Source organism: Electrona antarctica (genome assembly GCF_951216825.1).
Source record: "Electrona antarctica genome assembly, chromosome: 21".
NCBI classification, from domain to species: domain Eukaryota; kingdom Metazoa; phylum Chordata; class Actinopteri; order Myctophiformes; family Myctophidae; genus Electrona; species Electrona antarctica.
The window spans coordinates 14,334,303-14,351,399 of record NC_136802.1 but is presented as its reverse complement, the minus strand read 5'-3'; the positions used below and the strand labels follow the sequence as shown (position 1 = coordinate 14,351,399).

The window sequence follows — 17,097 nt, the reverse complement described above, 5'->3', positions numbered from 1 at the left end:
AACTTTGAAGTTGAACAAATGCTGCTGGCAAGCAGTGGTGGACAAAGAACTCAACTCCAGTACTCCGGTCGAATATTACTCAAATATTTGTACTTGAATACAAAGTACTCCATTAACTCAAGTATACAAAAGTACATGCTTTTATGTACATGCTTACATGCTTAAATATTTTCCATAAAAAAAAAAGATGCTCAAAGATCCTCGCACCCTAGCCCCACCTCAGTGAGAGGCATGGTCACGTTGACCCATGTACATAATACAAATGGAACCAAATTTGGTTCTATTTGTACACTCTCAGAGTTCCATTAATACAGAGTATTTTACAATGTAGATTTAATTAGGGTCCCAGGGTCAAATGCATATCAAACTGGTGGAACGTGAAATTCTAAAGTTTGATAATCACTACTGTAAATTCACTGCAATGCTGTCCAATTAATTTTACTTTCATGTAAAATCTTGAACTTTGAATATATAGAAACATGCACAAGTCACTATCATCAGATATTGCATTCTTTATTAATATCTTTTTGTTTTAAAATGTGTATTTCTTATTCTATTCTGATGTGTGAAAATATCGAGAAACCAACCAAGACAAATGACTTGTATGTGTGAAGTTCTGTGAACGTACGCAAGAACGTACCCTAGGAAACCATACTGATTTTGAAAATACTGTAGCAATGAGAAAGCACTTCAACATGCCTAGTTTTAGACAAGATTAGAACAGTTGAGGACAGTCATAAATAAGACAATTACGAAGCATCTTCGTAGGCGTAGTTTCATCTTTGCAACACAATGTATTGAAATATGAATTGTTATCTTGTTTAAAGCACAATGCCAATAGATTGTTGAACAAAATGATGTGGGAAAGATATACTATACTGTATGTAATCAAAGGTTATTGACTTTCCAGGAGGACTGTACGGCATAATGGTTAATCAATCACCATGGGCCCAATTCAGCTGTTTACACCCATATCTTGGGTGTAAAGGAATTCTCCAAGCTTCCCACATTAGTAGTCTGATTCAATAATCTTTTTTTGTCTGCGAATTGTGCGGAGGGATGCTCTTTCTGCTCAGCTGCAGACTTACATGGACCAAAGCTTGTTGTATGTCATTAGAATGTCTTATTCTAGACTACTAACATGGGGGGAGAAAATCCTTTACACCCAAAATATGGGTGTAAACAGCTTAGTGAATCGGGCCCCATAACTCTAAACGTCATAAGTGGTCACCCTTTGATTTGGACAACGTACTGAACCAAATTCACAAGACTTGGTTCCTCCATCATCTCCATCCATGACAACATAAGTGTTGCCTCACTGGGTAAAACATTAGCTTCATTGTGCGTCTCACAAACTCCCCCTCAGAGCCTATAGATGCATTTTCAGCTACATGATTCTCAAAGAGATTTACGGCATGGCAACAAGAACAAACATAACATAGCTTTGTGCACATTGTCTTTCAAGTATCTCTTAGGGATGAGTGAGTGTTACATCTTTTAGCCTCGCTTTGGACACAAATACTGCCACACGCAGAATTATCACAATTCCGACAGTGGAATTGCTTTTCAATTGTAGTCAAACAAATGCAATTAGAACTTAGTATCACTCCATTTCATTGATATTACTTCCCAGTGTTGCGCATTTTGTTGGGATTGTGCATAAACCTTGTATCTGCGTATTTAATCTTTTAAGGTTTTTTGAGTGGTGTAAACCACTCCTACAACTGGCTTTGTTTTTGAGTGGTGTAAACCACTCCTACAACTGGCTTTGTTTGTGCAGAAAAAATGAGCATGGTTGCTATGCTCACCCTGTTCACCCGGGTGTGATTTCATTACGTCAGACAGGCTATATAAGACCTTACACCACTCAGTTCACACAGGTGTGATTTTTCTTATCAATAATTAATGCCCTAAATGTTGTACTTTGTTGTATGATAATGTAGCGCAAAAGTAGTTAACAGCCAATCTACAAGCTCACAACAAGTATTCACAAGAACTGTCGTGACAATCGACATTGAATCCATTGGAACACAGATTCTTTTCACCATTTCCTGAAAAGTAACTGGATTCTGGATATACAAGGTTTTTGCCTGATAGTGACCATTTGTGTTTTAGTGGCAATATCGCACAAGCTTTTGAAGTCCACTTCCTGTTGCTGTCCCTGCACTATGGGTAAAGGGAGACAACAGTAAATACGCAATAGAGGCTAAATAGCGCGTGTGCATCCACAAGTTAGAAACTCACAAATAAGCATGTTGAGAAGTCTCTTCAAAGAACAACAATGACAAACATACTCGTCCATCCAGAAACACCGCAGCTTCATTCCACACAAGTGTGTGTTGATAGTGTGTGTTGAACTGGATCCCGTTGCCTTTCGCCATACACCGGTGGTTCTCAAAGTGGGGTCCAGGGACTCTCAGGGTTCTGTGAGGGGGTTCCAAATGGACCCTTAAAAAGGTCTGTAACTCTGAGAGTGTACAAACGGAAGCAGTTCCATTTGTACACACTCTCACAGTTATGGGGGTCCTTGAAATTAAAAGGTTTGAGAACCAATGCCGAATGTTCATTCGAGTGTCGGTCCAGCCCACACAACCTCACGTGAGAGCAAGGGCTCACTTTGGCCCTTCTAAATCCATTCTGCATTGGGTACATCTGCGTTCCACTCCGACCGGTCTTTTCTTTTTAGCATGGCCAGCCAGCGTCTTTTCGCTCCTTCCCTTTCCGTCGCGTCTCGTCTCTCAGTAGCTGCTCTCGTGTCCAGTCAGGATGTAGAGGTTGCTCAAAGCCGAGGGGTCCTCTGTGGGCGTGCTCTGAAGGACAATGTCCCTGTTGCAAGGTCAAAAAGACAATGTTTTGACTTTTAAAGTAGGTTAAAGACAAAACAATAAATTCTTAAAAAGTTGAAGCTCTATATTCCGATACGAATCATTGCCATATAGAGGTGGTTCAGTAACAGGGGTCTCCGCATCTCTTTAAAAACTGAAAATACATTTCCAGGTGGGTGGCCAATTTTAGCCAATCAGGAGAGAGTACCCATTTATCGGCTTCATATTTTTGTGTTCCAGATCCAATTCTTTCCGCTCACTTCTTTGTGTCATCACTTCCTAGTAAGTAAGTATTTTATGGATGTGTTTTGTGAGCTTTTGTAGAACAGCTATTTTCACCATTTGTTGTAGAAAGAAAAATCACACTCGTGTGAAGTGAGAGGCAGTCATATCGTCATACCTCAGCCAAAATGGTTGCCAATGTCCAATGTCTCTAGATAACATAATTTCCACACTACTTGATATTGGCACATCCAAACATTATTGTACCTGTTGGTTCCCAGAACTCTGAATACTCTAGTCTCGTCCTTGATCTCTTGCGTAATCTGCAAATAATGTGCATATATTTATATGACTGAATGTCTCCATAACACATGCTCATACACCCTGGAGTAATGACTGAATGTCTCCATAACACATGCTCATACACCCTGGAGTAATGACTGAATGTCTCCATAACACATGCTCATACACCCTGGAGTAATGACTGAATGTCTCCATAACACATGCTCATACACCCTGGAGTAATGACTGAATGTCTCCATAACACATGCTCATACACCCTGGAGTAATGACTGAATGTCTCCATAACACATGCTCATACACCCTGGAGTAAAAGCTATGCTCATCACCTCATTCAAGTGTAGACTCCTCCCTTTGAGTCCGTGTTTCCAGAAAGCCAGTACGCTGTCCTGTAAACAAACTATGAACAGATTCTTTTAGCTATAGTGACATCATGCCCGAGTACAATACGTACTTAACTTCTTGTGTGGATGATTTGGCTCTTTTTTGAGGCTCAGGAAATTGAAAAATGAATATTAGGACAACCCGTGTTTAATCTTTTTGTTGCATGTCCCTGCACTACGATAATTGAGCATAATTCTGTGCTAGAGCTGAGAAATCGATCACTGTGTATGATCTGTTTCACAAACTCAATGCCTCAATGTTGTCCACACATCCATGTGATTATTATCATAATATCATGTCATAAGAGTATTATGTGAGGCACACATAATACCCTTATGTGTGCCCCTCAAAGACCTGTTCCAATATCACCAGACAGTTTGGTGTGTTCTTGTTTATACACAGCGAGATATGTACCTAGCGTTTCAATGGGGAAGTCAAAGAGCATCTCAGAAGCCAGGTCTTTGCTCGGAACTCCTTGTAGGTTCACTATCTTAACCGTTTCTGTGAAATAAAGACAGGGACATATTATATACACAGTATATTAATACATTTAAATTCTGGCAGGCCTGCCCAAAGGACCAATGGGCTATATGCACACAGAATAACTCTACCCTACTTCCGGCCAAGGAAACTTTCAGAAGGAAAGGAAATGGTCACGTGACTGGGCTGCGCCATGACACTATCATGGACACTTTCATGGGAGCCAAAACTCACACTGGAAAATCAATGAATACATGGCAGTGAATGGAGCCAGCTGGACCAGTTCATAACAAACATTATTTCTGAACAATTGAGACCTTTGTCATATAATCGGTTCAGGAATATAAAAGAAGACATATCACAGGTTGTTTTCTAATCACTTGCTTTTCGATGTGCACAGAGTGCACAGTATATCATTTTATTTGAGGATCTAAACAGCAGCAGTCAGTCTCGCGATACTTGTGTGTCTGTGTTGTTGAACACATACACACACAACTTAACGTCGGGAAAGTTATATGACTGACCCACTCAGGTGATGTCAATAATACTAATCACCATAGTCTTACTGTGCATTACATGAAAACTCCTAATTGGACAATCGTTAAAGGTGCTTGAGTTGGATACTGTGTAATGTCATGCACATTTTCCCAGTGCATAGCCTAGTGCAGGCCTGGTTGACTAGATGTAGAATACATTTGAAGCTTTTGCAACTGAAATGATCGATTATTTATATGGAGAAATCCCCATCATTTAAGGCTCTGTTCCATTTTGTGTGCAGGGGTTCTCAAACTTTTAAATTTCAAGTAAGTAGTAAGTAAGTAAGCCTTGCCGAGCCATGAGGCCCATTAGGGCAGGAGCCTATCTCCTGTTTCTGTAGCGTGAGGCAGCTTGATGTACAAGTACACCTCCTGGACATGACGCTAGTATGTCGCAGGGACTTGCCCCCAATCCAACACTTGATGCCGAGTGTCAAGCATGGAGGCACTGGGTCCCATTTGTAGAGTCTTTGGTATGACCCGGCCGGGGATCAAACCCGACCTCCCAGTCCCAGGGCGGACACTCTAACAAAAAGGCCACTGAGCTGGTCAATTTAATTTCAAGGACACACATAACTCTAGGAGTTACCCGTAAGGGTCCATTTGGTTCCATTTGTACACTCTCAGAGTTACACACCCGTACGGGGCCATTTGGAACCCTCTCAGGGACACTGAGGGACCCACTGGTGTTTCCAATGAGCCAACACGTACAAGCAGCACTCTGACTCTGTTTTGACCAGAATGGAACAGAGCCTTCATTAGTATCAGCGAAGGAAGTAGGGAAGGGGCCCAAGTTCTTTCAAAATGCCGATGTGTGCATTAGAGCCCATTAGGTTTTGTGACTCACGTTGTAGTGCAATGAGGACAGTGTCTCTGTCCAGCTGGGTCACCTGCACCGCACCTACTGGTCCACTGTCTGGGAGAGGCACCGTGGGAGAGAGACACAGACAGACACAGAGAGAGAGAGAGAGAGAGAGAGAGAGACAGAGAGAGAGAGAGCATCATGAGATAAGTGGCAAATGTGACTAGGGGTGCAAAAGTTTACAAAACTCTAATCTATTAAATGTATTATGAAAAATCACACCTGTGTGAAGTGAGGGTGGGGGGGTGTAGGTAGAAATGTAGTTGTTTTTAGGGCTGCAACAGTTACCTGAAAATACTCAGTTATTATAGGTGAAAACGTTTACATAACGATGGATTGTGAGCTTATACTGTAGATTGTCCATTTCTGAGCGGCAGCACACCGTCTCCAATGAACAACTATGTTTGTCTGTCCCTATGCATGTCTATCCCCATGTATGTCTATTTGAGTACGACCTTTGACCCCTGCAGATCATTGGGGACGCATTCCTGTGCTAATTGTACACACGCGCACACGCATGCGCACGCACGCACGCGCATGCGCACGCACGCGCACACACACACACAGAGGGGTCATTACAACCCTTGTGATTAAGTCAACATTTTGTCTATTTTGTTGTTATCTAATCCATGTAACTCGAGAACCGTTCGCCCCACCGCCCCACTCGAGAACGCGTTCCACACACCCACAGGGAGTGCAGTGCCTGGTGTAGAGTCGGTCGGACCCACGGTTGTCCAGAACTGCCACAAAAGGCCTCTGCCCGGGCTCTGGACAGGGCCCCTGCCCAGGGTCCATATATGGAGCTGGTCTGTTCTGACATCACAACACTCCATATTTGGATACAGAACTCCATATATAGGAATAAAGGGACACAGAGAGACGGATCCAGAAATATCCATATATGGGCATAAAAGGGACACAGACAGATGGAACGGGTATTGCATAGCCGCGTGGGGCCTGGATCTCCAACGTCCATCGTTACCGACTCTGTGCTCTACAGCCGGGCACCGGCCTATATATAAAAAATGAAAATGCGCTTCTCCATTATTCAATGAATCGCTAGAGTAAAATGTTATAATCTCTAAGAAAACAATTGATAGTTGCAGCCCTAAACAAGACCAGCTCCCACTCAACAAAAATAACATGTTCAATTGGAAAACCTTTTTTTTTGTTGAAACCTCCTGTCGAAGCATAGATCTATCATTAGAAAGGTGGCTAGGTGCCCATACCCTAGGTGGGGTTGGTGAAAGCGCCTTTCTGTGTGGAGTTTGCATGTTCTCCCCGTGTCCCCTAGGGTAGGTACCCTCACAAAAAACATGCAGTAATGCTGGTCTCTAAACTGCCTCCCCTGTCCAGCCGGGGCGCCTGATGGAGGGGAAAGGAACTGGTTGGAATAACGTGTTCCTTCCACGCGCTACAGTACGTCCAACCGGGAAAACTCCCCACTCGGTGCAAAGAAGCGGCTTACATTGAAGGAAGCATGAGGTCAGTCCGTTGCTCTCCCCAGGTTGGCGGAGGGTGTGTAGAGCCCAGGATCACATTAGATAATTGACACTGGGTGAAAAATGGATTGCAAAATCGTGGGATAAGAAAAAAGAAAGACAAAGGCTGTAGCCCAGCCCTTGACCCCTACCTGGAGTAGAATTGGGTGTGCCGTTCAGTTCTACAATGTCAAACTTGAGCTGCTGGCTGCTGGGGGTTTTCCCGTTGGCACTGTCTCTCACCCCCACACACAGCTGTGGAAACTCATCCGTTACTAGCACCAGCAGTTCAAAGATAGGGAGCTGCTCCGGGAGACTCAACGATATGTTCTGAATGTTGAAACGGAGACAGAAACAGAAGGAGGCTCAATCGAGGTAAACCAAAAAAATATATAATATAAATAAATAATCACACCCGTGTGAACTGAGTGGTGCAAGGTCTTATATAGCCTGATCAGCTGTGGTCTGACGTAATGTCAGTGACCATAGTAACCATGCTCATTCTTTTGGGCCCCACGTACAGGTACACACAAACACGGATACAAACAAAGCTGGTTGTTGGAGTGGTTTGCACCACTCAAAAATACAAGGATTTACTGGTGGTGAGTGGAAAGTGAAACAGCTCGGTACTGACCTTAAGCTGCATGAACTTTTGGAGAGGATCATACCACAGGAGAAGAACCAGGCCAGAGGGAACAGCGCCACACAGGAATGTACTGTCCGTGTACGGGTTTCTTGCTGTGAGAGAGAGACACACAAACACTGATGGTTTCTGCTATTCCCATAATAATGTGTTTTGCCGGACCATATCCCACAGCTTGTTGGCCATGTTAGGCTTTAACATTTAACCATTAAAGCGGATAATCTTGTCCAAGCTCACAACGTGTCACAATTTGACACGGTGCGAGCTCAGGCACTGCTAAAATGTTATTGAGTTGTACATTATTTTAAATACAGTACATTCAACCCCAGTGGCTCCCTGGTGCGTGCACCCCTTGTGGTGCGCAAACGCCCTCTAGGGTGTGCGTGACATGAAAAGGGTAATGGCGGTTTAATGGTGTTATTTCACACAAACGGCAAAATCCGGTAAACACCGTTGTAAGGAGATGTATAGAGCAGCTGCTGGGAGTATACAGCAGATGCGTGTCTCTCCGTGCAGTGACATTCCGTGATTATTTGCCATAATCATATATATTTTTTTAAATACATTTTCGGACAAATACAACGAGAGCGAGTGTTGGGGGGGGTGTCAGCTAGATCAGGAGGTAACGGGGGGTGCACGGCCAAAAAGGTTTGGGGACCGCTGCGCCTACAGTAACATAACGCTCATGTACAATTCACCAGTGAACTAGACAAGATAACTAAAGTCCATTAGTCCATACATTTCCATACTTGAGTGGGAACCCTGCTCTTCTTGTAATCACCTGTCGTTTGCAGCCAAGTACTGTGATCGAATACAATAGTATGAATAACGATTCATTCAACATGATCAGCTCTCCTGTACTTACCTAAACTGCATCTTCTACAGCCTTTAGTGTCGGGTATCTTCACCGATATGGCAAACTTCCTGCTTATGGAGCCAACAGAAAGAAACAACTGGAGTCAAGACGTTAGCTTTTATCACCATCCTCCTGTTAGCGTCCCACTATGTGCATCTTAGTTTTTCTAAATGATCATACTTAATTATTGGTTTGAGATACAGTGAAGTATCTCAAACCACCAACTCACACAGACATTTGTGGCAGATTTTGTTTTACATTTTAAGTAAATGACTTACTTTTAAAAGTCTGTGTCCAGGCTTTGCGAGACAATGCCACAGCATCATGTTCTGTCATTTATCTAAGCTTTTGAATCACACTACAAATCATATACATAATGTGAACTATACTATTAGAGCAGCATAAGTAATGTTTTGGTGAGCAGGCATACAGAGAATGCGTCAGATCTATGGAAAAGAGACGACAAACTGGTGTATAATTATGGATTTTAAATGAACTTGTAACTTGTGCCGACGTTCCACTCCACCAGAATAATTTCTTAATGTACAATAGGAACATCTTTTTGCTGACAAAGAGCCTAATCTGTATGCAGTGCACTGCTGTGTTCTGTTCTATTGCTAACTTCATATTCTTGTCACTTGTCTCAGGCATCACTCTCAGCAAACCAGATGCTGCCACATGGCAAGTGCCTACAGTACATAGCCACAAGGCCACTGGCATAAAAAACACAAACCAGGACAAAACTTAACAAAACAGCATGGGCGCCCGCTGGCCTAGTGGTCCAGGCGCATGCGACATATAGGCTCTGGCCTGACAGCGTCTTGCGTGTTCGAGTCCCGTTCATGACGACCTTTGCTGCATGTCTCTCCCCTTCTCTCTCTCCCTCTTTCCTATCCGTCTTCAATGTAACTATCAATAAAGGCACAAAAGCCAAAAAAAAATCTTACTGTCATTATTGTCCACCACCGATAACATTGGTGGGGGACAACAATGGTTTGCTGTGGGGGTGAGTTTATAAAAATTGCATAATAAGATGTGGTTTAGTGCTGCCCTGTTGTGTACAGAGGTGTCTCCGACACGTACAAACCAAGGGAGCTGCTTTGACCCGTCTCTAGCCATCATCCGTCTCTCAATCAGCTAAACTGTGAAAGAAAAACGATGAAATATATAACCTCAGCGAGGCCTCTCCTCCAGGGTTCTACATACCTTGGGCTGATCCTCTCAGTGAGGCGGTTGGTGCCGAGAGACAGGCTGCTGTGTTTCTTCTGGACGTGGCCTCTCTGCTCAAACAGCCCTAACAGACTGTGGGAATACAGTTGTGACGACTTCCCTGGTCGGTGGAAAGAAAAGGGGTGGAATACAGCGTTGAGAACAATTCTAGAATGTTCAAAATGTCAATGTATTACTTTTTTAGATTTTGCTTGTTTGTTTTTTGTCATCATAATGAGATCACATGAATGGTCATGTACGTACCTGATACAGACATCAGAACGTTGTTCATAACATAGAGCCATGTACACCTCTGGGGCAGCAACTGTGGGAAGGAAGAGGTTGAATTAAAACAATGTTCGGAGGTTAACTAGAACCCTGGATTGTAAAGAACTTGGACACGATGTCAATTGTCTTCTTAATCTGTTGCTTATGTTGTTGCTTTTGTGCTCTGGGAGTAAAGAAAGTGGAAGCCATATGCTTCACTCTCATTGCCTGGAAAAATAAGTCTCAAAATCACACTTTTAACACAAACGAACACAAACAAAGCAGATGCTACGAATAATAGTATATGGTACTTGATTTGGGGGAAGTGAAATGGCTGCAATTATAGAAGCGAAAACACCCAAAGTTCTGCTTGTGGCGATGCAGACTGTATCTGGGTAAATACTGAAGCACAATCTCTTCTGCAATCTAATAAGAAGCCTTAGAGCAATGGCTTTCTATCTTTTCTAAACACATTGCAGAGAATAATCACAAGAGAATATAATAGGCCTTATAATAGGACCAAAATGCTGTAGGCATGTTTCTCTAATAAATATTTGTATTCCAAGTATAGACAGTGTGTAGGCGTCTCTTAATCTGAATGCCGTTCTTCCGCCGGTTTTCCAAAAAAGCGTCAAGTCTGCAAGGACCTTCCCTGTCACTTATTTGTTATTTCAAACACAAATACTGTACCTCACACTGTATGTGCAAACAATAACATACAATCAAAATAATTCTGGTTCTGACACCGGGTCGGTGAATGTCATTAACTTTAGGGTAGAAAGCTGCTAGCAGCACCACTGCCATCAAGCAGCATCTAAAGCAGAAACAAATATATGATTTGGTATTTTTACCTTCTCTAGTGTGTCTTCATGAAGCTCATTGAGGTTGAGTATATAGACACCCTCCTCTGCTCCCAGAATTAGGTACTGATCTAGGGCAGAAAATACAACGTTTGATCATTGCTCGGTCGTCAGGATAATCCCCCTTGACGGTAATGATGGCATTAGCTTTACCTTTCGTTTTAGGTAGAATCCAAGTCACTGCGCAGTGGATTTTCAGGGGGCAACCGTTGAAGACCTTAGAAAAGCATGCTCCCATCTGCAAAAAAAACAACAACAACTTACTTCAGATATTTAAATACTAACCCATATCTAGACAACCACATCAGTTGCCTCAAAAATAATAATAATAATAATTATTATATTATTATTATAATAATTATTGTATATATATATATATATATATATAGTTATTATTATTATTACTGAAAATGATATAAGTTCTGCTGAGAAAGCAGCTGCGTGGGTATGAAAAATCATGACACCACAAGAGGAGGAAGTTGCTATACAGTCAGTATAGCATACTATACTGACTGTAGTATGTTAGTAATACAATTAGCCTATAATTACATTGTTAAATAGCAGGTTATATATTATATATATAGGAGCATAAGCGGTTGTTCACACTGGCAGTGGCAGCCAAATCCTACTTGGGCCTATCCAGATTGGAATCCGATTGGTTTGTATCATGACTGAACATATTAATACACATGGAAGCTGATTTTTGCTAATCAGATTTGAACTGCATTCATAGGTGAATTGAAATGCGATTAAAATCTGATTTCTAAAGATGTGCATCAGCCGCCCTCGACACGGCAACGTATTCATACGAGGCGGGCGGTACGCAACGGGCGGTATTGCTTGATGAAAATAGGCGATCTACAAGCTCACAACACGTGGGGTGGCTTGTACATCTGCTCGGCAAGCGACACCGTCGTATGACAGTATAAATAAGAAAGTTAAGCTTTACTCGTTCCAATGTCGTTACGTAGTTACTAGTTACTCATTATAAGTACTAGTTACTTATAATGAGTTGTCTGCATGCTGTGACATGCATGGTGGAAATGATAATTAGAGTCTGCAGTGCACGGAAGCACAGCAGTGTGGTTATGGTGCCGTTTAGCTGCCCTTGCCTTGCAGCAGGTCAGTTTGCCGTGTGTTACACCTCCACACTTACATGGACTTGAGGGGTGGGAGGGAGTCCATGACAGTCGGCTCTCTGGAGATTAAAACAAGGTTACACACAAGAAAAGAAAGGGAGCGAGATTAGTGGTGTCACTTCAACGCTAGATCTCACACATGGGCAGTTTTAAAGGGTAAAAAAACCCACAATCAGTAAATCAGGTTATTAGGTTAACAAATCACACAGGTTTATTGATGTTTTCACGGTTGCGTAACATCTGCGTTTCTCAACCAGTGGGAACCAAAAGGGGGTTGTGAGATGTACAGTAATTAACGATTCAAAATCAGTAAGTGTTTTGTTGTAAAATATGTGTTAAATTGCTCTACAGTATATTCTGATCGGAATCATTGCAATAGTGTTTGTTCAGTAATAGAGGTCTCCAAGTCTCTCCAGCTCTTTAGTAAACTAAAACAATCATCCATACTGTACATGATAAACAAACAAAATTGGAAGAGATAAAGAAATGAGCAGACAATTTTTGAACTTGATACCATAAAATCGAAGCTGATAAATGGGTACTCTGTGCATATTGGCTGCAATTGGCAACCAGTTATTTAAGTGCTGGAGAGACTGAACAAACACTCTATCTAGAGCAATGATTACTATCATAATTTTGAGCTTTGACCTTTTAACAAGAACTTCACCTACACCTTCAACATCTTATGATAGCCTACTAGTTGAGATTTGGGATACCACTGTTCTTTCAGAATATGATCATTGCTCTGGAACTCACAGAGTCCTCAGTCTTTTTCCTCAGCGTGCTCCACTCCGGTGACAGGGGAGTGTCCCTTTTTGGAGAGGTAACGGCCCCAGCCGTCTTGCCCGTGACAGCTCCCCCACCTGACAGGCAGGGGTCACTGCAGCGCTCCACAATGTCCTGTGTGGCTGAACACCTGGCCAGGCCTGGAGGGCAAGTGAGAAACATACACTGAGACACATACTTGAGGGGTGGGAAACCCCCTAGCCACAAGCAACGTAGAGTCGTAGACGCTACAGTTGGGTGCCACCGATATTGTCCCTTATCATTTGACCCATTTAGGCCTGACCTCAAAATTAAAAAAAATCCTTCTAAATCCTCCAGTTTTCTGAAATAAATATTTTCACGATTTTTCAAAAATAGCAGACCTACAAGCTCGTAGCGCGCCACTCGGTGGCGCGCTATGAGCTTGTAGATCTGCTATTTTTCAATAGCTAAATTATAACATAATGTTTAAAACACCAAAAGGGGTTCCTGCCCAAAATGGGTTAACTGTCCTTTTGCGCAGATCACGCAAACGCAAAAAGAAAAGGACAATATCGATGGCCTCCAACTGTATGTGCATCTACTGTATGTTGCAACACCCTCCATTGACAGCCCTTCCATGAAACAGATCTGATTGTATTCAGCGACGATAAACTCCAATATTGCACCTGTACAGATAGTTTGGGATATGTTTGAAAAGAAATCCACCGTCCAACTTTCTGTCAACAAATTATGTGCATCGATTATTTTTCCATTTGTAAATTCTTTGTAAATTTTGTAAATTTTTCTATTTCGACCTCCTACGGGCATATACATAGGCTCAACTTATGTAACTTAAATAGCACTTTATGTAGACATAACACTATAGTGTATACACCTATAGTTTCATTAGATAGATATGGAATCACTGTTAGGTTCTTAAGCTTACGTACTGTATGTTTCACGATTACTATTTTTTTATGTATTTGATGCATTACAATGTTTTCTGTTTTTGCTTACTGTAAATCGCTCTGGATTATGAGTGTCTGCTAAATGCCTAAATTGTAAATTGTTTGAGTTTGGAAGCTCATTTTCGATAGCTCAACGTCCTACTGCCTCCTGCATACTGTATGTGCGATTTCAAGGTGGTACGCAGGACATGGAGTATCTGCAGCTTGCGGCTGGGCAACCCCCATTCTGACAGGGAGCTAAATGTCTGCCATGTGTGGTGGACAATTCCTAATGACTAAAACTAAGACTAAATATACTGACAATTTTGTCAACAAATAATAACTAGACTAAAATGTTAGGGAGCGACTAGTGGAGAAGAGATCCAGTAGTACTGAAAGAAAAGAAATTTCATGTTTGGTTGCATGCTGAAAATAGCATCTACAAGCGCACTGCGACACGTTGTGAGATTTTACAAGTTGTAAAATCTGCCATTATGACGGCATCAAGGCCAAAATACATTTTAGTCAACAAAATCAACTGTAGATTTAGTGGACTAAAATCTTATATTTGGGTGACTAAAACTAGACTAGTAGACAAATGCATCAAAATCAATACTGCTGAGGAGGATATGGGGAGGTAGGCTGAATCAGCTTTATTGTCACATCACAGTTTTACAAGTAAAGAAAAGTGGGTGAAACTCGCATAGTTCCCATCGTGTCATTTTTTCTAAGAAAAACAAGAAAGGGAAGAAGAGAGAGAGAGAGAGAGAGAGAGAGAGAGAGAGAGACAAAGAGAGAGAGAGAGACCTCTCATACACCTGAGAGGGAGGTAGGCTGAATGCGTTAGGGTCACCTGAGGGGGAGGTAGAGTTGGTCACGAGGGCGGCGTCGGGGCCCAGCGTGCTGCTGCTCAGCGCCGGGTCCTCGTCCTCCGTGCTGCACGTCAGCGAGCTGAAGGCAGGCAGACTGAACAGACCACTCTTCCTGCCCCCTTTAAGCCCCTGGAAGACAGCATTGTGGTTCATTATTGTTCAATTTAGGCATTTAGCAGACGCTCTTAATCCAGAGCGACGTACAAGAAGTCAAGAACAACACATGGTAATACAATCAAATACATAGAAATAGTCATCAAGTATAAGTATACACTATAGAGTACCATGTCCACATCGTTGAGGCTAGTGCAAGTGCTACGGCAAGTGCTACGAGCTAAGATGAAGTCTGAAGAGGTGCGTATATACTATATATGGCTGATGTTTTATCCCTGCTTCTGATGAGACCGAATTAAATACATTTCCTGATGGGTTTTATATTTATGTTTAAAATTAACAAAAAAAATGCAAGTATACAAATCCAACCCTGGCTATGAATCATGATTACACTTGTCTGTGTATTGATGCTTGTTGCATGTATGCAGTTCACCACTCACGTCAGCAGAGGGCACCCTCTTGATGGTCATGGTCAAACTCCTGAAAGGCACACAGACACAGCAATGTTCAGATCAAGAGCAAAGTGGATGTGTGTGGTAAAAAAATAAAATAATAATATGGCCATGTTTAAGATTCAACTAGATTTGTAACTGCCGAGCGATGACATTATGATGGGAAGCGGAACGGTCAAGCAAAAACAAATGGCAAAACAACACCACAAGCGCAAAAAAGCCAAACATTAAAAACCAGTGGGTTTGTGTTCAAAAAGCTCTCCTTCAAATTGATTAATTTGTGACAGCTGTGGACTGAATTTTGATGTGCTAGGGAAAGCAGACACAAACACACACACACACACACACACACAAAACCACTGATTACGTAGGAACACAAATAAATGATTATTTAAAAAAAAAATATGAATCATTGCCATAAGCCTACCACAATTCCATAATCACATGGAAAGTGCTTAATGTTTTATACAATCGCGGGGCATTGTAGGGGGGACAGGTGTAGACGAGGGGGATACAGGATGGCGGTGTTGATTAGCGGAATACGGGGAGTGGAGAGGTCGTTCCTACCTCAGCTGCAGAGCTTGCTCCACACATTCCAACAGGCTCCTGCAATTAGGAACACCTGCTGTTTATCTGCCTATGGGCCGGTGGGGGCTTAATACGGTCTCTCAATGACAGGGGGGGGGGCAGTGTTGTTTTTGGCAGCAAAGTTTGATTTTAGTTTTAGTCAGTCTTTTGAATAGTTTTCATTTAGTTTTAGCCACATTTTAGTCACCTGGAATGTTTTAGTGTTAGTCTAGTTTTAGCCGACTAAATATCATAAGATTTTAGTCGGCTAAATCTACAGTTGATTTAGTCGAACAAAATGTATTTTGGCGGGCCTTGATGCCGTCGTAATGACTGTTTTTTTCCCACTGAAAATAGCTGATCTACAAGCTCAACGTGTCGCAGTGCAACGCGACACTGGATGTCTTGTCCCTACATTTTAGTCAAATTTTTATCTGTTGACGAAATTGTCAGTATATTTAGTCTTAGTTTTAGTCATCATAGCTTAGTTTTTATTTAGTTTCCATTTAGTTTTTGTCAGTGGAAAAAGGTAGTCGACGAACATTTTTCATCACTCAAATCGACACTGCAGGTGGGCTTGTAGATCGGCTATTTTCGACGCACAACACCGAAGCGCGACGATATTTAAATGATGTATCTCACGTCACGTTCCCCACTGTGAGAAGTGAACTTGGGAAACGTGCTTGCAGATATGCTGTGCCGTTCTTTTGAAATCCACTACAAAAAAGATTTGAAGTTAGCCAAGGAGACCTTCTGTTTTTTGTATTGTTTCTAGTTTTACAAATTTATTTGTTTACACATTTAATTTGTTAAATGTATGTATAAATGTTTTATTGTGAAAATACATCCTGGTTTCTTGTCGAGGGCCCACTTGAAAAACAGATTGAAATCTTCTCTGGTAAAATAAATAAATCAGGCTTGAGTCGTATACATAAACGCAAAACTGTGGACTGTTGTCTCATTTGTATTGTATTGGTTTAACAGAACATTTATTCATTTTTTAAGTTGTGACGTGTTTTCAGTCACTGTCCGTTACTTTCTGCACGGTACATTTTGCTGTGTGAGGATAACGGTGGAAGAATAGTGGAGCAATGAAGATGAGGTTCTTACGGGGAGTTGTCTTCATCCGAGAGGCTCCAGTCGTCATCGTAGGGGCCCTGCAGGATTGTGATTAACACAGCTTTAACATCTTAAACGTCATTTTGTATTTAGCTAAAAAAATCTCTCATTTCATTTTAGCGTCCCTTACCAGGTCAGGATACGGCTCTGTGACTTTCCTTAGCGGGGGCCCAAACTTCACTTGGTCAACTAAAGCACAAGATGACACATTTTAT

At 42.0% G+C, this 17,097-nt stretch overlaps 1 protein-coding gene across 2 annotated transcripts in view; it reads right to left on the bottom strand.

The window, feature by feature from the left end:
* Positions 1-494: 494 nt before the first annotated feature.
* The window catches only part of map4k2 (mitogen-activated protein kinase kinase kinase kinase 2), a 39,158-nt gene continuing 22,555 nt past the window's right edge, over positions 495-17,097 (bottom strand). The window contains exons 14-31 of one of the 2 annotated variants that reach the window (XM_079491479.1): positions 17,013-17,071; positions 16,874-16,920; positions 15,185-15,224; positions 14,612-14,759; positions 12,821-12,990; positions 12,082-12,123; positions 11,079-11,163; positions 10,917-10,996; positions 10,063-10,123; positions 9,796-9,919; positions 8,599-8,660; positions 7,725-7,828; positions 7,243-7,420; positions 5,595-5,663; positions 4,146-4,232; positions 3,677-3,747; positions 3,315-3,370; positions 495-2,826 (exon numbers count right to left, since the gene is read on the bottom strand). In XM_079491479.1, coding sequence (XP_079347605.1) covers positions 2,739-2,826; positions 3,315-3,370; positions 3,677-3,747; positions 4,146-4,232; positions 5,595-5,663; positions 7,243-7,420; positions 7,725-7,828; positions 8,599-8,660; positions 9,796-9,919; positions 10,063-10,123; positions 10,917-10,996; positions 11,079-11,163; positions 12,082-12,123; positions 12,821-12,990; positions 14,612-14,759; positions 15,185-15,224; positions 16,874-16,920; positions 17,013-17,071 — 1,571 coding nt within the window. In that variant the 3' untranslated portion in view covers positions 495-2,738. The remainder of the gene's footprint in view (positions 2,827-3,314; positions 3,371-3,676; positions 3,748-4,145; positions 4,233-5,594; positions 5,664-7,242; positions 7,421-7,724; positions 7,829-8,598; positions 8,661-9,795; positions 9,920-10,062; positions 10,124-10,916; positions 10,997-11,078; positions 11,164-12,081; positions 12,124-12,820; positions 12,991-14,611; positions 14,760-15,184; positions 15,225-16,873; positions 16,921-17,012; positions 17,072-17,097) is intronic. The other variant, XM_079491480.1, reaches the window with a different exon arrangement.